Source organism: Oculina patagonica, chromosome 11 (assembly GCF_052425735.1).
Source record: "Oculina patagonica isolate OP01 chromosome 11, crgOcupat, whole genome shotgun sequence".
Lineage (NCBI taxonomy): Eukaryota > Metazoa > Cnidaria > Anthozoa > Scleractinia > Oculinidae > Oculina > Oculina patagonica.
The window spans coordinates 7,829,116-7,852,980 of record NC_135768.1 but is presented as its reverse complement, the minus strand read 5'-3'; the positions used below and the strand labels follow the sequence as shown (position 1 = coordinate 7,852,980).

At 38.7% G+C, this 23,865-nt stretch overlaps 1 protein-coding gene across 3 annotated transcripts; it reads left to right on the top strand.

Moving 5' to 3' along the window:
* Positions 1-1,973: 1,973 nt before the first annotated feature.
* LOC144629981 (uncharacterized) lies at positions 1,974-22,764 on the top strand. 3 transcript variants are annotated; one of them, XM_078488242.1, is made up of 21 exons: positions 1,974-2,014; positions 2,105-2,338; positions 2,439-2,478; positions 4,826-5,467; positions 6,082-7,137; positions 7,596-7,705; positions 8,271-8,341; positions 8,694-8,839; positions 9,383-9,682; positions 10,181-10,477; positions 10,855-11,160; positions 11,967-12,272; positions 12,925-13,227; positions 13,909-14,214; positions 15,203-15,669; positions 15,857-15,951; positions 16,538-16,694; positions 17,122-17,188; positions 18,223-18,494; positions 19,552-19,726; positions 20,547-22,764. In XM_078488242.1, exons 2-21 carry the CDS (start codon positions 2,288-2,290, stop codon positions 20,834-20,836), a joined length of 5,457 nt encoding a protein of 1,818 aa, XP_078344368.1. In that variant the 5' UTR covers positions 1,974-2,014; positions 2,105-2,287; the 3' UTR covers positions 20,837-22,764. The 3 variants fall into 3 exon arrangements, with proteins under 3 accessions (XP_078344368.1, XP_078344369.1, XP_078344367.1); XM_078488243.1 differs by lacking the exon at positions 1,974-2,014 and having other exon boundaries at positions 2,092-2,338; positions 8,697-8,839; XM_078488241.1 differs by lacking the exon at positions 1,974-2,014 and having other exon boundaries at positions 2,092-2,338.
* The last annotated feature ends 1,101 nt before the right edge of the window (positions 22,765-23,865 follow it).

Below are 23,865 nucleotides of genomic sequence, written 5' to 3'. Positions count from 1 at the left end.
ATCTGCAAAGCAGCGACAACGTGAAATGACCAGGTTCTGTAATTTTTGGTGAACATAAAACGCAATGGCGCGCTTTTGTTTTTTTTTTCTGTTTTTTTTTTTTTCCAAGAATGTAAATTAATTTTAATGGGCGTCGTTCCTACCTAATCCCATATAATCGGTAAAGGATTAGGAATATCCGGAGAAAATGTTTGCATGTTTTTATTTTTTTTAGTCTACAACAGAAAACCCCAACCACTCTAGTTGAAAAGGATAAAAGTTGAAAGTTATTCAGCAGATTAACATAATTGCACAGTTGTGCCTAATAAATGGAAAAATGAGATAATCTTTGATTAGATACTTTTATTAGATTCTTTTACTTTTATTGGATACTCTCTTATGCAACACACAACTAAAGTTCTAATACGATCATACAAAAACGAATCGGTTGTTCGCTAGAGTATCTATAATTAAGAGCATTGCTTTGATACGACTAGATATTCAGATTAAAATAAATACAGTGTCAGTGCAAAGTGAGGAGGCTAATTTTTGCAGGGTTTAAACTTAAAAAGTTTAAGTACATAGCGTCATGGTGCGTGTACGTTTACGTTTATTTAAAAATAAATAAAAATTCCATTGTTTTTATGATGTTTTGATGGGCATTTTACAACTTATTTTCAAGCCGACAGGCGCCATAAGTCTGTTGTTTAATGAACTAGATGACTCAACAAATTAATTGGGTAGAATTGATCACCACATTACATTCTCTGTCGGAAGCAAGTCTGATGGCTACATTTACTTCGCTTGCCAATACACTTTTAAAAGTGGTGGAAAGTTTACTAAGATCGAAAGAGAGGAAAGAATTAAGACTAATTAAACTTTACTTGTCGTGAATATTTAATCCAAATGCAAATATTGTCATGATAATCGAAAGGTAAAATTGAAAAGGGGCTGTAAACAATGCACGATTAGTTTATTACATGGGAAGAACTGATAACGCAGAAAGATAATCTATTAACACTAACTCATATCTAAGTGATACAGAGATTGTTGTCTGCGAAAACAAGCGAATCCCGACTTACGTATTAAAATCAAATCAAAAATCAAAATCATATCAAAATCAGAGAAAACCTTGACTGGAAAAAGTGTCTTTTTGTCAAACCGGCATGAGATGAATTGGTCACCTTCGTTTAAGCATAGAGACGGTGCAGTCTTTTATTAGTGTTATAGCGCTTATGAAAGGCTGCAAAGTATGAAGGCTTCCGTTAAATTAAGCACAGCCGTTTCCCGCCATTTCTCGTAGGAAGAAAGGAAGCCGCGGCAAAAAGAAAGGGAAACCGCGACAAAAAGAAATTATCTTTAAAGAAGTGCGTCATTTATTTCAAAGTTATTTCTAATGTCTCGATGTTTCAAATGTATGAAGGGCACAAAAAATGGCTTCAAACAATCTTTAGGAAGTTTTTGCTAAGGAAAAATTGATTTGAATATTCAATGAAAACCGTAGTTTTTTGTTTTAGGCAAAAAAGTTAAGACTATCGTTTCTTTTCATAATATTAGCCACTTATTTCGAGAGCTTGTTGAGAAATTAAAACAATTTGTCAATTAATTCTTCCGTTCTTTCTTAATTAAACGAAAGACCTAGCTACATTGCTGAATATTGTCGGGGTCTTTTAGTGTTTCATTTTATTTCTTCAGTTTCTTTTACATTGATCTCTATAATCACTGCGATTTATATATGCTAAATGATGAAAGGTTTTGCTTTCCTACCCACTGTGATAATGTAATGCTGGTGAAGTTAGAGATGTATGTTGCGGGAAACTTGCGGTTACATCAACTATATCTTGTTTCTCACTGGGCCATTCAAACCACACAAGCTAGTTTCTCAGGGGGGAATTCTTGTAATTTAATTGCGTGACTGCAACCATATTACCGCTCTGATATTGCTATTAAAATTCTGTTTTTCACATTTTGACTAATGTAACAACGGAGTTGCGAGCTAATCAACCAAATCCCTCTTAGCACATAATTTTCAAAAGTATGGCTTATAGCATTACCGTTCTGCACAATAATTATTCACCAATGATCAATTATTAACAAGAGGTTTTTCTTTTTACTTTGAATACAGGCTTCGAGAAACCATGCGAATATTACCGAATGCAGCTTCGACCTTGGCATGGTGGAATATTTTGCCTAGTTGCCTGCGAGAATCTACAAAAAGCTATCAATAGCGGTACCACTATGAGATGGTGTGCAGCTAATGGCTAATCAAAAGTGAAGTCATTTTTGCGTCTGCAGCTAAACGGAGGAGATGGTTTTTGGAAAGGTTCATAGCCTCGCATTTCTACTTGTGGTGCAACTGGTACGTAGATGTAAAAAGCGGCTGTATAAGTGTAATTGCCAACTATGTGCGTCTTCTTGTGTGATTCTCAACATTTATTTTCGGTTTGTTTTTATTTCAGTGCTTTCGTGCACGTGTTGCAAACGGACTTACAGTTACCGGTAAGACTTTGCTTGCTAAATATGTGTTTAGCTGTCGATGTAATGCAATTAACATTGTCTTTCCAATTTTTACTTAAAATACGCATGGATATCGTTTTGCTTAGTGCACCGAGACAGTCGAGGATGACTATTTAAAATTGTGTTTAGAAACAAAATGTACGAGGTAAAAATTCAGTTTTAGTAGGATCTGCTACATTTATGAACAATTCTTAAATTTCGTTGATAGAAAACTCTATTCAAGTACCGTGCAACGCATTTTTTTTTAATATGCGCAGTTACGTAAAATTCCACTGACCTAAGTTTCAATGTTTTGTCGATGAATCTGTAAATTATGTTACCATCTCCGACACAAATATAAAGGTTGAGCTGAGATATTTACATTTTAAATTAAAACTATCACTTCTTGACTACATATCACACGCAAAGACATTTGTTAATTTTCATGTCAGACTGTCTTTGTGATAAAGATAGCACACAATTTTAAAAATACAGGGAGATTATTTATCTTATTTCACAGAGGACACTTTGCCGTGAATTCTTTACATATAACAAGCATACTCTTGTATTCGTGTCTCAATAATCAATCGATCTGTTTCGATGCAAAGTTCGCCACAGGCGACAGATAAAAGCTAACAAAACTTCTCAGTCAGGGATTTTCAAACTTGTTTCTAAAATTAGTCATCGTATTATTTTAAGCTCTTCATATGCAAGGTAAAAATACAACGATTATTTTTTGTTTTCATTCTAATGCGTTTCTTACGTAACTTCGCTCTTTTACCCCTTCTAACCACTCTCTCGTCCTAGGTAGAGACCTGCGTTCAACCTGTCGTTTTGGAAAACCGCCAGAAAATAAATAATGCCAAAAACGGTCAAGCTTCACAACGTATAAATCTTCTTGGAATCAAAAGTGTATTCCAAATTTTGATTGCTAAGAAAAAAATCCAATTTTGTAAGAAATCCTTGTTGTTACAAACTTGAATTAAGAACAGTGGTCAGGGGCTTTTAACAAACATTTTTCGCAAGTGAATTGTCAAGTCGTGTAGTTACCAGTTTGTTGTGAAACACCGCGTACCGTTAATCCGGCATAGCCTACCGCCTCTGACTGTTTCGCTTTGTCTTTGAATACTATTTTTATGTTTTGAGGCCGTTCCTGTTACTGTAATTTCTCCAAAATACGACTTTTTTGGCAATTGTTGGCACAGAATTAAAGACTACAATGTTAATTAACGCTATCTTTAGATTCCTGGTGTTGGGCCAAATGATATGTTTGAAACGCTGACTCTAATAAGAGATTTACACGAAATCAAAACAGAAACGAATAAATCCCTATTGAATTTCTCTTAATCTTGTTTTTAGTTAAGAACAAAAGCTAGTAGTTGTAAACAAACTTTTCGAACGCTTCAGCGGTTTTTTAAGTATTTGAAGTGGTCGTGTTTAGGTGATTGTACTGTTTGCGTGGGAGCACTTGTCGACACATGTATCGATGCATAATTTAAAATGTAAACATAGGCCTGCAATGCATCCGTGCCGATGAACTACAACGCACAACTTGGTCAATAACTAAAACTAAAAGCGAAACATTCTATTTAAAATTGCGTAACAAGAAAATAGGATTTATGGGAGACGCGGTGGCTTAATGTTTGGCGCGCTGGACTCCCGATCGAGCGGTCCGGGTTCGAGCCTTAGCCGGGGTCATTGTTTTGTGTTCTTGCCAGGACACTTTTAAGTGAAAAACTCTCCTAGTGCCTCTCTCCACCTAGGTTTATTAATGGGTACCGGCGAACTTATGCTGGGGGCTAACTCTGCGATAAACTAGCTTATAATGAACAGCTCTTTTTATATTATAGAACTATTTTCGATTGAGTGTCGCAAAACCAAAATCAGAGTAATCACTCTGGCCAACGACATAGAATACAGACAATCCAGTGAACCAAACAAAACTCGAAGCAAATACATGTAGCCGACACGCAGCGCGAAAAAGTGTATGCGAGCGAGTCACGATTGGTTTTGCTTTAACTTCTGATTTGTTGCGAAAGTGGCGCGAGATGTTATAACCTTTCACTAAGCGTTGTAATGCAAAGCTAAAGCCAACGCGAATTACTTTCAACTGGTAACTATAATAGTGTGTAACAAGTAAACTGCAAATAACCTTTTGAATGTCATTACGATAAAACTGGTCCACGAAACTGGTTTGGAAAAAGTGTAAATTAAAAGACTCTCCAAATGGAACGAAACATTAAAATACATTATTTTTAATCAAAAAGTGACCAGGCAGTTTAATTTTTGGTAAATTCTTTTTAAAAAATTCCCAATCTGAACCTACGATTGTGCTGGTTAATTTTTACAGGGGATGACCCATGGTATAAAAAGGCGAGCTATTATTGGTCATTCAACACCTTAACGGACCCTGGAATTGTAGACCAAAGAGGTGCCACTAGTGTCGAGGCCAATAGCAAAAACGGACTTCAATTGGACGGTTTGTTAGGAAGCTGGGCCGACTTAGGAGATTTTTCATACCACTGCATCAGTGACCCGGATGCCTGTGAGACAGGCTTTACAGTGACTTTCTGGCTGAAAGTCGACGACCGTCAAGACAAGCGATATGTCATGCAAATTGCTTCTGATAGACTAGCTGTTGGAACAACAGTGGAAATAGACAATGACATTTTCGGTGTGTACGTAAATAGCCCTGCAGTACAACGACATGTTGAAGTTAAGTGGACTTATTCGACATGGAATTTTGTGGCTTTAACTTGGAATAAAACGGAAAGCAAGGTCGATGTGTTATTAAACTGCAGTTCTGTGCCATACGAGAAGGATACTGTTGAATACAGTTTTCGCCTTGCACCTGTTCCACCGTATCACACGCTTATGATGGGAGCGAACAATGCTCGGTTGAGAAGTATTAAGATGACCATTGATGAGCTTGCGGTCTGGAATGGTCTCTTGTCAAAAGAGGATATTTGTTATATTATGAAGTCTAAGGCAGGTAAAATGCAGCAGTTTGCTCTTAAAGATGCTCATTGAAGCTTTTTTTTAATTATTTTTCTTTGCCTAAGTTAAAGAAACGCAATGGTGATATAACATCAGGATTGCATCAAATCAATAGTTATTTTTTCACCCGAAAGTTATATTGCGTTTAAGCTTAGAATTGAGGTAATTTGTAGACAAAAAGATGTTTGCCTTTCTAAGATAAGTAACCCTCCCACGAAATGAAATCCATGATGGCCTCGCATATAAAACATTCAGTTGCTTGACTAACTGACTGTTTGATTGATTAATCGATTGATTGATTGATTGATTGATTAAATGAATAACTGGTTGACTGATTGAAATGGATAGTCTGAAAAACCTACAGACAAACCGACAGTCCGACCAACCAACCAAAAGACAGAAACAGACAGACAGTCAGACAGACAGACAGACAGACAGACAGATAGACAGACAGACAGACAGACAGACCAAGTGAGCGACCGAACCACCGGTAGACCGGTAGATTGGTTTGTTGGTTGATTGATTTTTTTGACCGATTAGTCAAATTTAAGTTAACTGCTTCCAGCGATTCCAAGTATTTCTTAAATTATTAAATGCTCACTTTTCCAGTGGATGGAAACTACACCAGCTGGTCTGACTTCAGTCCATGTACTGTCTCATGTGGCCCGGGCACGAGGACAAGGACCAGGTCTTGTTCTAATCCTCGACCACAACACGGAGGCGATGACTGTCAGGGCTATCCCAACAGTACGGAAATATGCTTCCTAAGACATTGCCCTGTACACGGCAACTATTCCGAATGGTCGATGTTTAGCCGTTGTACGTTAACTTGCGGAGGAGGTAAACAGTATCGAACTAGAACTTGTACTCGTCCTAGTCCCCAATACGGCGGCCTTAATTGTTCGGGGCTGGGCTCGGAACGAGAGGAAGTGGACTGTAATACAAATCCGTGTCCAATTGATGGAGGTTACAGCGAATGGACGGATTTTAGTGCATGCTCCGTGAGTTGCAACAGCGGAACTGAAACTCGGACAAGAATGTGCAATCGACCAAAACCGGAGCATGGTGGTAAGGAGTGCTCCAGGTATGGACCTGCCATAGAGTCCCGCTCATGCTTTATTAAGGTGTGCCCAATTGATGGTAACTATAGCAACTGGAGCGCATTTAGTCCTTGCACTAAAAGTTGCGGTGTAGGGCTCAAAACCAGAACTAGAGAATGCGACAATCCTGTCCCAGTGGGAGACGGAAGAAATTGTTCTCGTTTAGGACCAGCGATTGAGAATTGGTCTTGCAACACTCAGCCTTGTCCAGTCAGCGGGGGATACACTCCATGGTCTGAATTTGGGCCGTGCACAAAATCCTGTGCGGGTGGAACTCATTTTAGGACACGTAACTGTACAAATCCTACCCCGGAGGCCGGAGGTCAAGATTGTACTCGTCTTGGTCCTCCTAAGGAGACAGCTTACTGTAACATACAGCCATGCCCGATTGATGGCGATTATAGACAGTGGTCTAAGTTCTCAGCATGTTCTCGGACTTGCGGCGGTGGCGAGAGCGTAAGGTCAAGAAAGTGCGATAGTCCAGCTCCAAGGCATGGTGGAAGAGATTGCTTGCGGTTAGGACCGCCCCGTGAAGGTCGGGTTTGCAACACAGAGGAGTGTCCTGGTGAGTTGTTTTTATGTTTCTTACACATTCTTGTTCAAAGGGCTGTCTGAACTTGAAAGTGTTTGAAAAAATGTTCAAGGAATTGCATGCTCTACGATTGGTAGCAGGCGACCTACTTGTCCAGTACGTGGCTTACATCACGTGTTCAACATTTTATAAAGAAAATAGATTAAGTTCCTCAATGGATCCGTAACTACCGTCTCACTAAGGCAGTAAGCCACTACCTGTCTGGAACCTATAATTTTTTATTCTCCCGCTTTACCGTTTAACACTACCTCTATTGTTTTCTATGGCTGGGGCATTTTTGTGACCTGTTAGTTATATTTTAAGAAACAATGACATTTCTCTTTCCGGGAGGTAGTGTGTGACCTACGAAGAAATCGTTCTACTTTACATCAGTCTAATTAGCTAGATTCCAATGATACCTTAATCATTTAATTCTGTTTTTTTTTTCTCAGGTATCAGTTTTATTACAGCCGTTACGTTCACAAAGGAGAAGTTTAACACCGACATTCTCAACATGGAAACTAACACGTTCAAACAGCTGGCGGACAAGATTAAATACAATGTAAACGAGGCCTAAGATTTATTTAATTTCCCCTTAAAATATTCATGCTAGTCTGGAAGTCAGCTGATTAGAATGGAAAAAATGGTCAACTAAGAAATTCGTTTAAAGTTTAAGCTTCGGCAAGAGAAATAATGGCTTTGGACGTACAATGTGAAAGATCTCTTATCCCCTCTCCCGGTTCCCATTGTCTCCACACGTTTGTTTATCAGAATTTGAAGAGTGACTCCTCTCTGGGACGCTATATCTGTCATAGCCAAAAATCTCACAAAGAAAACCGAAGTTGCGGTGTTACACCACCCTCCTCCCCCCTACCCCCACTCCCCATTCTGGGTTTACGAGTTTGATATACGTCAGATGCAAACGGTTATTCTTGCACCACATTTCCAGTAACATTCAAAGAAAAGTGTGACAGTCTGTTAGTTTTTGGTTTGAATCTGAAAAGCAGTCGAATCCCTGGATTTGTTCAGGCTTCTTTCCCCAATTGCATAAATGGGTGGGAACACGACGAGGATCTTATCATTGCTACCCCATTGCCGGAATAATTGCCCACCCATTTACGTTGCAGGTCCATAAAATTTATGACGAAAATTCCGCTCTGGACTCGATTGACGTCAAATGGTGTGGAACTACTGATGGGTAGGGAGTTACCTTATAAAAATATTGTTAATGTCAATTAAAATGTACAGTTATAAGTATGGTTGTTTCGTATTAGACTCTAATTGTACCTTTTCTAGTACTCTTCGGCTGCATATAAAGTGAGTTTGGTTCGACTTCAGCGACACGTGCTAAAATTCGGTCAAAACTCGGTGATATCGGGTCAGCAGACTTCATATCGCAGGGAATCAAGGCGGCAAAAAGCTTCTAGTTGGCTAATTCCAAATTTGGGTAGTAAATAACGTCTTGTACTCAATGTACTTAGCATAGCATAACACCCTGATTTATTTTCACACAAGGAAACTGAGACATGCTCTTTGTTTTCTGTTTATAGCAGAGGCCCCGGTGTACAATGTGTACTACAGTTCGGTTTCAGGGCGGATCGTTATTCTGGAGTAATCGCCCTACAAGACGCTCTGACGATGAAGAATATGCTATATTCGATGGCGGTCAAAACTCATTACATCAGCAGTACAGACGGTAGGCACCAAGTTAATTTTTAACCTTTTTTTTTAGCAATTTAACATTTGGGATACGTCAGAACAGCTAGAGATCTGAATTACTTAGTTCCACGACACAATGTTGATAAATAAGTATCCGCGTACGGGATACTTATAGATAGTACATCTAGGAACCTCGAGAATAGAGTGCGCTTGTTATCTGCAAATATGATCCTTAATTAGTACAGAAGGATAAAAGCGTACGCGATATCTGTTAAGATGAATCGTATCATGGGTAGTGTAGTTCACCGTTCCTTTAAAACACTATTCCTCAGAATTCATTGTTTTCTTGCTATCGCGCTGAAGAACGTACTATGAGCTTTAACAAAAGAACAGAGAATTTTCATCAACGGTAACACTTTCCGATATTGTCGCTTAGGCTTTTGTGCTTTTTACAACAACCTTTCTCGAGGCAGTTCAATATAAGAGGCCATCTCTAATGTCATGCTTCAGGTTTATTTTAATGTAAAGATCAAGCCTCGTGTTTATTGAATGTAATAAATAAATTAATTATCATTCTAAGTTCCCAGTTACGCACCTGAGCAAGTCACAGCTCACAACACAAGTTCTCGAAGTATCAGTGTCTCATGGAGCAGAATCCGGCCTCACAGTCTGTGGGGTGGTGGCATCCTTGGTTATCGCCTCGTGTACACTGACGAGGAAGGTGCATCGTGGAATCTATTGGTAGAAGGGGAGAATAACACGCACGTAGAATTAAAACATCTGCAGATTTACACCTTGTACTGCGTGCGACTTATGGGGTACAACAGACGAGGAGACGGAAAAGCTTCATTCCCTGTATGTACCTACACGGACAAAGATGGTAAGTCCCGAAAACTCGAGAAATTCCGAGCAGTGTTTAAACTGAATTTTAAATTTTCGGGTACAGCAAGATGGCGAGAAAACTGAAAGCATCATTAGCTATCACTCATCCGCCCCTAAAGTGTGAACCGTTATTTCAGTGTGCAGTGCGTTGGATACCACAGAATATATATCGATCTTGTAGATACATCCACATTGATTGTCCTGGCCCAGTTGTTTGAAAGGTGGATAATGCTATCCACTGGTTTAATCAGTATCCGGTCGATAGCGTAGTATGTTTTGTCAACACTTATCCACTGGATAGCGATTTATTCGGTTGATAGTGTTATCCACCCTTTGAACAACCGGAGCCTGGTCAAAAGCTCCTAGGTTTAACCTGTTTAAATGTAACTTTTCTTGGTAGACAAGAGTCTGAATGGTTAATTTTTACTTGAAATGTGGATATTCTGTTTAAATTGAACGCTTTTCTTAACCGGAAGTTACAAAAGAATGTTTTCAGTTCCAGATGGTGCGCCTCCAAACGTAACTGCGCGAAACCTGAGTTCTACAGAGCTCCTTGTGGAATGGGACCCATTGCCAACAAATTACATCCATGGTGTTCTACTCAGCTATCAGATGAATTTTACAAAGGATAAGGCAAATTTTACAAAGGTTATACATATTCCACCCAATGTGACAAACCATCACGTGACTGGACTGGAGAGGTACACTCGTTACGTCATTAGCTTGGCGGCTGTCAATGACGTGGGAGTGGGTGTCTCAAGCGATGACGTCACAGTATGGACTGAGGAGGATGGCAAGTAGTTTTTTCTCTTAATTGTTAATGCTTATCTTGTTAAGTAGTATTTGTCATGAAATACCTCTTTTTAGACTAGTGTATATTTGAACCCTTAAGCAATTAACTTCAAAGGGAAGGATAACATTTCCACAACTTGCAGCAAAAGTTGGCAAAAGATCTCAAACAAAGGAGCCTAAAGGAGCCCATCCAGAGTTAGAGAGCTTGACCAGTTCGCGAACGAGTTGTACACATAGCGCTTAATACATTGTTTGTATGAGAATCCGATGTCGAATAAGTTCTGTTTCCCACCAGTGAGATAGCTCTGGGTTGCGGGTCACTTTGGCCCTAAGTACGACTAACATTTTAACCCATATACTGAATTACAAATTTCACAGTTCCCAGTCGAGCTCCAAACATCTCACAGATATATTATACCAGTTCCACTGCCATTCGAGTGCACTGGGAAGCAATCCCTCAGCGGTACGTTCACGGCCGGTTGCTAGGATACCAAGTAGAATACCGTCGGGTGGAAGCAGGCTATCTTAACACTTGGAAAACAATCACAGTTGGCGCCAACGATCATGATGCCACCATAACTGACCTTAAAAAGTATGGTGCGTATGCTTTCCAAGTAGGAGGATTTACAAGAAAAGGGAGAGGAACCTTGAGCAAGGCTTACATGATCAGGACGGATGAAGATGGTACGTGGCTAAACTATTGCCTTTTTGTTATTGCCATTGTCACTGATATTTGTGTTGGTGTTGATTTTATTGTTTTTTAGAACGACATGGCATTTTTACTTTTTCTATTCCGATTTTTGAATTGTTAACTCCTCCTAGTGTCACTGTCGTGATGTTTTTATTGAGAATTTGGAAACTTTAATACACATATATATTTCAATATAATATCAGTTTTAATATACAAGCTAAGCCACATTTAGTCTTAAGAGCTAGTCGAGACGGCTACCCTATAAGACAAGTTTCGACGTCCCGTACTTTTTAAAGGCACACACTCCTGCATGTGGGGAAAAAGCTACAAAAAACAATTTTAATGGTTTACTAATGTGTAACTTAATACGGGGTACAACAGGAAATAATTCATGTTTCCAGCTTTGCCTTGTAATTTAAGATTTACATGTTGTTTGATTTGACTTAAAGGTGTCAGGTGACCATCAGAATACAACATTTTTGCGTTGTAAAATAACCTTCAAAACAAAGAAAACTTAAAAAAAAAATAGTTTGCCAATGTAGAAAATATACCAACCAGGTGATAATTAAGTAAAAAAAGACATGATAAGCAAGAGAGAGGAGAATGAGATAAATTACAAACAACCTTCTGATAAATTTTTGCCTTATATGCTCATAATGCATAAAACATGTGGCATACCATAATGCATAAAACATGTGGCATACCCATGTGGCATACCCATGTAGTATCGTTTGAATACCAAATAGGACTCAGGTTTTTGCTTTTTGATAACTTAATAAGTTTTCGCCTCTTTCAACAGTCCCCTCTCAACCTCCTCAGAATGTCACTGTCGCCAAAGACAACTCCACATCAACAAGCCTGTTCATCCACTGGCGCCCAGTCCCCGCGAACCATCAAAATGGCATCATCCTAGGCTATCGAATATTGTACAAAAAATCCAGGGGCTTGGACGAGCTAAAGTTTAAGAACATATCAGCTCAATCAACCACGACTGAACTTAAAAACCTGACCAAGTACACAGAATATGACATTACTATTTTAGCTTACACATCAAAAGGGAACGGCGTTCGAGCGAAATTCTTCACTGTATCAACCACAGAGGATCGTAAGTACACATGTTCACGCCAGTATGTATGTCTTTCGTTAACTCTCTGGGGAACGCTGCGAATTTTAATTTGGGATTGAGTTGCAGTTAACCTTCGCATTTTTAGAAATTCAAAAGAAAACATACTATGCACAAAAGTACTATTTTTTTACTTAAGCCTAACCCCAGCGTTAGAGTGATTTTACTAAACCCGTGAAATAATTATTACACTTTTAGATACTATTAAGCACTAATTCCATTGTTTTCTTTTGTTTAGTTTTGACTGACTATATTACGTACTAACCGTGTTAGATATTGTTTCACGGGTTGAATGAAATCACTCTAGCAGTTGCAAAAACTAAATAAACCATTATTATTTGAATGCATGCCATTTTTAATGAGTTAAGCGTAAATTACCTACAAACAAGGAATTTTTTTAAACGTTCGGCAAGTTAAGTTAAACATTTCACCGGCAAACTATAGGAAGCTTTATCGTCAACCGTCAAGCAAGGTTTCGAAGGTGCAGTGAATGAAACTGAAAGTTTTGAAAATCATCCAACAAAGCGCAAGATTTTTTACCCTCAATACTTATCAGCAGCCACTTCCCACAACAAAGACCTCATTGTAAAGAACTTTCCATCTCAATCTCATTGTTGATTTCCTCTAAACTCAGGGCCAAGCAAGCCGCCAACATTAACTACAGTCTTAAACACAAGTTCCACAAGTATTAAAGTTAACTGGGAAACAATTCCCCAAGACTATGTTCACGGAGTGCTCTTCGGGTTTGTGGTCCTTTACCGTGCCATGAATGAGTCTGAGGACATGTACAGAGAACGCGAGGTTGGACCTAACCGCACCAGCCTGGAACTGGCTGGGTTATGGAAGTACACCAAATATGGAATTAGAGTGCTGGGTTTCACCAGGGTGGGCTGGGGAGCTATTAGCCCTGAAGTTGTGGCACAGACTGATGAGGATGGTTAGTATAAAAGAACTTTCATAGTTTCAAGCTTGAAATCTTAAATTCTTCTTGCTAAGCGTCATGCATTCTCTCAACGTTATTTTTGAAAATTATTTGTAAATGAAGGGGTTTTGAAAAGTTCTATCGTTGCCTTTGTTAGTTGGTATTTTAGATATTGAGTTCACGGGTAATATTAACGTTGTTAAGACACGGTAGTATTTAAAGCTAGAAATTGTGGACCATGTAATCGAATTGGAATTTGGAAGCGTAGGATTTTCTGGAGGTAGGAAAACCGACGAACCCGGAGATAAATCATCGGAGTAAAGGAAAAAAAAAAACAGCAATAAACTAAACTTACATATGACGCAAGGTTCAGGAATTGAATCCGGGCCACATTCGTGGGAGCCAAACGCTCTCACCACTGCATGCGCCATCCCTACTCTCCCAAAACAAACTTGAAGTTAAATGCTTCGACCAATTATCTTTTTTGAGCCTAAATGTTGTTACTTGGCCCTTAAAAGTAATTTGATGCTATATTGTTCATTTAAAACTAAAAAAACGCTTTGTATAGTTGGATAACTTCGTCCTTACCTTCTTTCATTTATTTCATGCTTATGATATCTGCGGCTTAATTGCAATAGAGCGATAGTTACAGGCCTTATTTGACATAACATATCTTTTAATTATATTTTCTCGCAGCTCCAGGAAAACCTCCAGAAAACGTCATCGCCACCAACAAAACAACCCCCACGATGATCCCAGTGTCATGGCAACCAATCCGGGACCTTTATAACGTGCACGGTATTTTGTTGGGTTACACCGTGTCTTACCGAGCGGTCAGAAATCCTAACAAAGAACTGGAAGAAAAGGAGAAGAACGTAACAGTTGGGCCTAACACTCTTTCCGTCGAGCTTCACCAGTTGTCTTCTTTTACAATTTACAGCATCCAGGTCCGTGCTTTTACAAGCAAAGGAAACGGGACGCCTTCTGCAGTCATTTTCGCTGGTAAAGATAATTCAATTTTATTTTCTTAATCTTATCATGCACTGAAATGATTTTTTCTTTCGATGTTAGAAACAAATTTTGTGGAGTCGACCATTTTTAAAGCCATTGAATTGATCTATAACAATTAAAAACCTTGAGGAGCCGAGCATGGCATTTGAAAAGCAATGACTGACTAAATTAAGTATGAAGCCAGCCTCAACTGTTTTGTTTACGAGGCGGGTCTTAGAACAATTTAGGATTATTTTTCGCGTGTATTTTCAAATTTGTCACAATTTGGAAATCAATAAATCAAAACTAGTCGAGCCCAATTCTTTTATTATTTATTCGTAACATTTCATGGCTTCGAAGAGGTTTTATCTCTGACTTAGAAGAAATACTGACAACAGTTATTTACGGGCGCACGTGCGGGTTAGCTTACTATTGCCTAACGAACGCATGCTTACTGTACTAAATACAAATTCGCCGACTCTGCTGGCCATGTTATACCTGCTTCAGGCCGACCGGTTCAAATCAAAAGACATTGACAAAACTTTTAAATTAAAGATATATGTAAAACGAGTTTCGACAAAGAAACTTATCTTATGGAGTTAGGCATTTTTGAAAACAGTGGCCAGATTTATAATACGCTGAAGAAACAAATATCAAATGCGAGGCACGAACATTCCAAACGACGTTTATGCATTTCATCACGGAAAATGACGGCTTCTGGCGTGATAAATTGCTCTAAAAACAAATATGTCTTCCATCACTTACCATCATACGAACATTGAACGATTTGAGCATTCCTTCACCATATAACAAGAGAAATGCACTGCTATTAAAACTTTCATGTCAACTTTTAATGTGTGCGTGCTGTTTATGCTAATACAAAGGCGTTTATTAGCATAATAAACTAAGTAAAGTATGTTTCTCTGTTCCAAACCTCTCGCAACCCATGAAGTTTCTATAGTTCATTTGTATCAAAGTATTTATTATTTGTTATTTACAGAAACCTGTAATTGCTACAGAAAACTATACACAAACTATTGGCTCAACCCTCCATATATGGCAGAAGGAAGCAACGATAACGTCACGGGAATTTTCCCGCCAATTCTGCACCTTGTCGTGCGCAGCTGCTGTGGAGAGTGTCGTCAGCACGGCTACACCGATATTGATTATCGCGCATCGGGACCAAACACGTCAGCTATAAAAGACACCGAAAAAGACGTCAGAGAGGCAATAGGTGATATGACTGAGTTGAGCTTTCCCGTTTATGGGCGGATGGAGCAAACGGATTATTCTAACGAGTATGGTTTCGCGCCTCTGGTTCAATCGGCGGGAGTAGCGTTTATAGTGGCTGCAGATGAACCAGGAGCCGCTGCCAAAATGGTGGTGAAAGCTGTGTTTGACTTATGGCCCTTGATCGTGACTGTTTTCATTTCTGCGTTTTTCGCTGGAATCGTTATGTGGTTTATGGTGAGTTTGTTTAATTGTCGCTGCTGTGTTTTTGCTGGGGGAGTAGGGTACACTCTTTTTTTTTTTATAACAGAGCAGTCTCTTTTTTGCTTTAAAGCCTGTGACGACGAATGTGAAAATAGCTACTTCAGAAGTACATTTAAAATCAGTTGAGTCTAACAAAACCATATTTCTGTCATTTCAACAGGACTTCTTTTTCAATAGCAACGAGTTCCCATCCTCTCCCATGCGGGGACCAATTGAAGGAATGTGGTGGGCATTTGTAACCATGACAACCGTAGGGTGAGTGACTAACGTCAATCAATAAGCTTAAAAAGAGGGTAAACCTGATAAAGCCACAACGCGCGGACACACAGTGAAACATTTATTTTGTAAAACTGCAACCGCTCACCAACGTGTGTCCAAAATCTGCAATATTGTGTTGCTGCCGTCAATTGGCGAGGCACAACTATCGGCCATTACCTGACTTCTAGCTGTCAAGACCCTAACCCAAAGACGTTAATGTTTCTTTTTTAGAACTTTCTCCTCCACCTTCAGGCAAAAGTACCAAGAGGAAGCTGCTTGTCTGTCTCTACCGTAGCCAATTTGGGTTTTATCAGTTGTAAAAATCTATCCTTGATTGACAAAAGGATGGATAACGCTAAGCAACGGATAAATCACTATCCAACTTTTGTGCAACTGGGGACAGAACTTGCTTGCCGCGTCAGCAATTTTGCGCAAAATGTTGTAGAGTTTAGCAAAAACGAGTGAAAATGATGCAGACAGTGCTGTGTGCAATGTCGCAGCTGTTTGATGCAATGTTTTAAGCTTGTTCTCTTCTGCAAAGAGGACTTTCGTTTGTAACAATAGTGTTGGTGATATTTTGAAGATATGGAGACCGTGTTCCCCGCGGCATACACTCCAAGTTGTTTGGCATCGTGTGGATCACGTGTGGCTTAGTTATCATTGCGCTTGTGATGTCATTCATAACTACGTCATTGACTATGGACATCATCAAATCAGACATCGCCGTGTATGGCTCGAAAGTAAGTTGACATAAGCAAGCTGCATAATCTATTTCTCTTCTTATTATTAAAAGGAGTTCCCGTTCAATAGTAAGACGGTAAGACGGGTTTCCATTGTAAACATAATGGTTCAACACCGTACGTTTTTATCTTCTTATTGGTACATTTCGCTGATCTTCTTTAAAGCTTATTTAAAGAAAATGGAAAATTTTCGCGTTTCATAAAACGAAAAGTTTTCACTCTTTCTATTTGGATTCGAAAGCCGTCATAGCAGTAAATACAGAACAAAATTGTGGCACATACTATCATATTGATTGAAATCATTGGAAGATGGTAAAATAAATGTCAGCCATTTGTTGTGTGGCTATGGTGCCCTTTGGTGAAAGTTTATACGTTTTATTTAATTTAATTTTTTTTAATCTATTTATTTCTTGCCTGCACTTCGAAGGTTTCTGCCATTGATGATTCAGCGGAATTTCGTCTTGGAATTCGACTAAATGCCCAAATGGATCGAGGTAAGTATTATAATCGTGTTCCCTTCTGACAAAGTATGTTTTACTCGTATCTGGTCTTGTTAGAAGAAGTCAAGTGAAAAGTTTTATAAACAACACAACACTTCAGAGTTCTAAAAAAAGACGTTTCGAAAGCCTTCACGAAAATAAATTGCAGAGTAAAATTTGACATGACTTCATGGCAATAATACTTAAATTTTTTACAGTAACTGGCAAAATTCTCGCGTCCTCATAGGTCGAGAGCTATCGCTGATGAGAACCATAATGCAACTCAATTAAAACTTGAGAACTGGCGGCCTTTCCCAATAAACGAAAACCGAAAGGTTATGAAAGTAAATTGGCTGATTTTAAACGTTTCTGAAAATTCTCGCTGATAAAGTTTTATTATTATTGTAAAAAACAAATCGACGACATTCTTTTATAGTATACACTCTTATAGACAATAGAAATGACGCCTTTAAATGCCCAGTTGTTTGGAGTAAAACAAGTCGCCCGTGGCTTCCGATTCCACTTGAACCTTCATTGCTCGAACGTACACTGTGAAAAATGCGTAGTCGAGTTCCAATGGAGGAACACACGCTCTGTTGTCAATTGGTTCTCAAGTATAGAAGACAAGAGCCAGCACACCTTCCTGATTTTTGATATAGTTGATTTCTACCCGTCCATTTCTGAAGCCCTAGACTACGCGAGGCAATTTACCACCGTTTCTAATGAAGACATTGAGATTATCATGCACTCTAGGAAGACTCTTATGTATGACGGAGAAGCTGTATATTCTATCTGCTGACAGATCTACTTTGCTTAAAAAGAGATCTAAATTGATCACCAAATGAAGGCACGAAACTAAATTTTAAACAGCCAATCAGAAGAAGGATCTCTCTGACTAACAGTCCTCCATGAGTTTAAAATTTCTTTAGACTGCACTTAATGCACAGTCTGACGATCGCCTTGTGTGTGAAACTCGAAGAACTGTCTGTACAGTCTCTATCTTTAAATTAGTAGTCGAGTTATTAAATATTTCTTTTATTTCATTTCAGAGCGACGGTATACGACACTTGAGGACTTGGCCAAATCTCTTACGGACCGACACGTGGACGGGGCTCTCATAGATTCTTACACTGTAGGAAGTCGCATGGAATTATTTAGGGGTCGAGGTCTTCGTATGACCAAAATGATCAATTACCCCTCGGCATACGGGGTCGTCATGGCCGGGCATGCTAGAAAGCTGCAAAAGTGCTTCCGAGATTTTCTCAAAGAGGAGAGAGCGTCTACGTTTGAAATCATCACTAACAATGTCCAGGGAGTTACGGTAATAGAAATTAATAACGATGTTAACTACTTAGCGTGTTGAACTAGAAAAATAAAGATTAATTGTTTTTTTTTTTGTTTTCAGCGATATATTGTCGTTTCGGCACAACTGACTTCTTTAGGTTCAAGCAACTGGCTCTTAGCTTTTTGTTTTGAACTCCGGAGAGACAGAGCGATAATGCCGAAACGTCGGTATTTTATCTAGCAACATAGCGCCAAAAAAAAAGAACATTTTCAGTATGTTAATGTAATTGAAAATTAAAAGCTATGGTATTAACTTCATTTCCTTCTTTGATCGACTATTTTATCACGATTATATCACCTACGTCGAAACAATGTACTGAAAGTCACAAGTACATACGTAAGGACATAGTTTTTAAAGATTACCTTTCTAAACTGGCTGAACATGTGAACACGTGATACAGTGAAAATAGTCGCCGCAGTAATACGAGCGTTAAGTTCTGGATAAAACTATGACATCAACTGTTGGTCAGTTTCGATCCGTCTATTGTTAGTAGACTTAACAAAACGACTTAAGTAGACTAACAATAGACGGATCGAAACTGACCAATTACTGATGACAAACTTTACACCAGTCTTACAGCCAATAACATCACGGCTAAACTGACTAATCAACTTCAACGGACCAGACTTATAACATCATCGACTGACAACAACTTTTCACTTGACTCTGAAGATGACTTCTGCTCAGGTTGTCGAAACGTCAGTCACCGACAACAGCTCTTCTCAGAACTACTTTCACCCGGACGATCACACTATACGACCTACTGATACTCCTGGGTTCAAACCATTTACTATACATCTACTGTTGTTGATTTGTTGCTGTGGGTGATGGTAGCGATCGTGGTGTTTTTATTCTTTGGTTGCCGCACGCCCTTTAAGTCTCTTACGAACGAGAATAAATTGTGGTTAAATGAGCGCAGCCTCGAACCTAGGCATTGTATTTAATACTACACCAGACTTGAGTAAGAGTAACAAAAGTACACATGCATGCACTCACGGAGAATTGATTTAATTATCTGTTTGGACTATTGCAGGGATTACAGAAAGACAAAGCCGCTGACATTACAGAAGGGTTGTTTGACGCGGAGTCTCCTGTCTACATTCAGACTATCACGTGGTGCGGAGGCTCTTTAGCTGTATTAACAGTTATTTTCCTGGTGTATGAGATACTTACCCGAAAGAAACGCAACCCAAATCCAAGAAGATATGGTAAGATACTTGTTTTTATCATACAGCCCATACCGGCCCTCTCGGCATATCATATTGCTGTAGCGCTTTCCATTTGTGCGAAGAAACCTGTTTTTTTTTCGGTAAAAAAATCAAATGGAACGGTTCCTTCCACTGTTCGGAAAAATAGAATACCTTCAGAGGAATTCCTTTTTTTCCCTTTTTTTTCTGGAATGTTCAGAATACAACTGTACCATTTTGCTTTTTCGCACTAATACCATGCTTCCCGATGAAAGATGTTATGGTAGGAAATGAAATAGAACAGTTCTTTCTACTGAAAAGTTTTCAAATGGTAAGAAGTTGCCCCATGCCATTGTGTTGGTTGAAAAATTGTACTGTCCCTTTAAAAATTGTCCATCTTCGGAATATTCTCACCGGTTTCTCCACATAAATGGAAAGTGCAACTACGCTAACGAATCATGGTAGTTTATCCACAGGAGGCTCTTATATCTCTAGGGCGCTTTTCCCTTCAAAGTGGCCCTTCCAAGGTCTTCCAAATTTGAAGAGAAGAGCGCCCTTGGGACGAGGCTGATATAAATAGAAAGAAACGGAAAACAGGTCACCACTGCCGAAATGTCACGTCTCTCTGGACAAATTCCTACGAAAATTGCACAGCTTATGTCCGTAGGGAGAATGAATGACAGCTTAAAATACCAGCTTTCCAAACCAAACACATTGTAAGTAAAATTACTAGCAAAAACCAAGGGGCATGGTCACGCAAAGATATGTGTAACCAATGTATATTCTTAAAAAACTGGCAATTTATAATTAAAATATTTCCTTTCTGTACCTTAACTTCTAGAATACAGTGACTACTTGGAATCTGGCAGAAAGGAAGACCCTTTCTACGAATACAATAACAGTAAAGAAACGATGAGAAAGATACTAACAGACTTCCACAAAAACTGTCGCTTGAGGCTGGAAAATCTCAAAGCGAAACATCGACGAGAATTACGACTATTGGCGCGTCTGAAACAAGAACAGGCTGAAAAAGGAGATGTTGAAGCTACGAATGGAAACGTTCAAAAGAATGTGTTCGGGTTCCCTATTAGAGGAAGCATTGTGAGATATGTTAACGGGGTAGTCCCATAACAACAAGTGACAATGTGTCGCAATGAAATATGCCAATTACTACAGCTGTTATATCCGTTGTACGTTGCTGCGATGTGTTTTTGTCTCCTGGGAGTTAGATTTCGAATGTTACCATAGCAACGGTGCTTCGTGACGGGAAATTGTATTTTCCTTACCGAGTTTAAGCAGTTTAAAAATTTCACTCACGGGTGGATAAAAGACCAAACAATGTGAGGACCAGGGGCTAGTCGAGCCATGACGTCAAGAGGGTACGCAAGGAAGCTGTATTTAGCATGCATGGCCAGGCCTTTAGTAAAGGTTGAGTAAAGGTTCAATCTATTAAATGTCGAGATAATGGAGCAAAATTATTGAAAATAGGATGTACATTGTTCTGTTTTAGAGGGAGGGTTGGTAGCCAGGTAGCAACGAACCACAGTTCGTGGCATTAATGACCCCCGAGCACTGTGAATAAGTTTACTTTGTCATAGTCTTCTCCATAATATACTAACAGTACTTTCAAGTGATCGATTGAGTGGCATAAGAACTTCCTTTTTTTCAGAAACTCAGTCGAACTTCAATTCTTAGATACTACCAATTTCGATTAAACTTATTACATACAGTGCTTGTGACGTCATTTTTACATAAGTTCTGATTGTTTAAAATGGTGGCCAATGAAATTGATTGTGTCCCACTTCATCATCTCTTGTTGTGTTATAGTGTCAGTAACCATGCTGTTTTTAAATTTGTCAGATTTTAACCCTGTAAGCCATGATGCAAACGTACATAAATTCTACTTCCAAATATCCATTCATTTCTTGTAGTTATGTTTAGAATAACTTAATAGCAAATTTAAACTCGATATTCCGAAAACACTCCCTAAGTGATCGGTTGCTGTTTTTTCAAAATCTGTATGCTTCGCTTTGTATATTGACGTTAAGGTGAAATTAGATTTTGGTCAGTGTTAGGGCTGCGATTGTTATGAAATTAACCATTACAAAATGTTACACAACAAGTATTATCGTATAATATTAACATCTTGTGTTAAGAATAAGCTTTATCATTATTTACGCTCCCCGCATGTTATATTCGAAGCCCAATCCTTAAAGCGTCTTATCCACAAATTCCCAAAGTAGCAAAGATGAAAGGACATCCATAAGGAACGGGTGTTAAAAAAAACACAGTAAATATCAAAGAATTCATTTGTGTTCAAATGACGAATAGGACTTCCTTGAAGTAATAGGCATAGGACCCTTTAGAAAATGCTTCAAGCAGATTTAGTTTATACTTTAGAAGCACTGTCGACTTTGAGCAAGATTACGAGAAGAAAAGTTTAAAAAATTTTAAATCAGTCCATAAATAGGCTAGGATGGATACTGGCGAGGATGCAAATGGTTTACATCGTAGACCAGAAATATGAAACATGAAAGTAACATTTTAAAGTATGAAACTCTGTCAGATATCTTGTTCATTAAAACTTATTGCTTTTCTAAACTTATTTTTTACAGTTGTAAAAAATAGCTTAAAGTCAACAGCAGTGCTACTTTTATGTAAGGCTTGAAGTGATGTGTAAAATATATGACAGGTAGTATATAAATATCCCTTTACATGTCTAAATGTTTTAGTTATGTGTGGTGATGGGTAACAAATGTAACAGCTAAATGATTTAATGCTATAATTTTAAATTTATGAAATGCTGTATATAGAAATCTATTTTGCAAATACGTGAAATCTCAAATTATATGTTGTAACATATATAAATAACTGGAATAACTGCTGGTCAGAAATTGCTTGAAATGAATTTTTTATGTTGGGAATTACTTTAAACTCTTTCTGGTTTTAATTTTTCAAAACCTGTTAGCTCTTTATCAGTTCCCTTATTCCCTATTTATTACCGTGAACTGAAACAATGAAAATTAAAAACTGAACAGTTTTGTTTAATTTGCAAACAAACAAAAAATAATAATATGTACAATACCGTAAACTGTAACAGATAATTATTCAATAAAACGCTATAATAAAAAAAAAAAACAGGATTGCAAACTGTCATTATCGTATTGGTTAATCTCTCGAGGGGCTAAGCCACCAATTCAAAAGACAACGCATGTCCCGATTTTGGTGGAGCAAAAAGCCATTTTTTAACTGGTGGGGAACTGGATGGGGTTTAGCTTAGAATTGGTCAAATTTTAACTGCCGAGAAATGACCGCGTGCCGTTTTTCTAAGGTCATTCCACTGAAATAGAATCTGCACTGAGAAGTTTGTTAAACTATGCCTATTGATTGTTTATGTTATAGGAACTTAAATTTTGAAATAAGAACGGAGGGGTGCCCATGCCCGTTTAGGAGCAACAGCACTTTTTTTATACCCAATAAATCCTTATCGTCTAATATCACCATCGATGTACCATCAGTGATCACCATGTAGATACCATCGCTTAGGCGTGGTGGCCTGATGGTTAGTGCGGTGGGCCCGGTTGATTACGTGGGATTTTCTGCAGCTATTCCCTGTGCTCTGAGGGGTTTTCTCCCGTGCTTATCAGGATAAATAAGGAGAAACTTTACTAAAGAGTACTGGAAAAAACAAAACGCTTTGAAAACATTCACCGGAACGCAGAGAGCTGTTGTAGAAAATCCCCCATAATCTTAAGTATTTTTATGCAACCGGGCCCTGGACTCTGGGTTCGAGCCCGGCCGGGGTATTGTGTTGTGTTCTTGGGCAAGACATTTTACACTCATAGTGCCCCTCTGCACCCAGGTGTATAAATCGGTACAAGCGAACTAATGCTGGGGAGTAACCCTGCGATGGACTAGCATTCCATCCAGAGGGAGTAGAAATACTCCTTGTCGCTTCATGCTACTGAAACCGGGATAAGCTCTGGCCTGTATGGGCCACTATATTTGATGTAAACTCTACCTTTACATCCCATCACTTAACGAAAATCGAAAAACAAAGTTAAAAAAAAATATCTCGAGTACTAGAAGTGAACATGTTTCTTTATTTACAAAGCGTGTGTTGATGATTTTAAACAAGGTGATACAAATTACTGACGTTC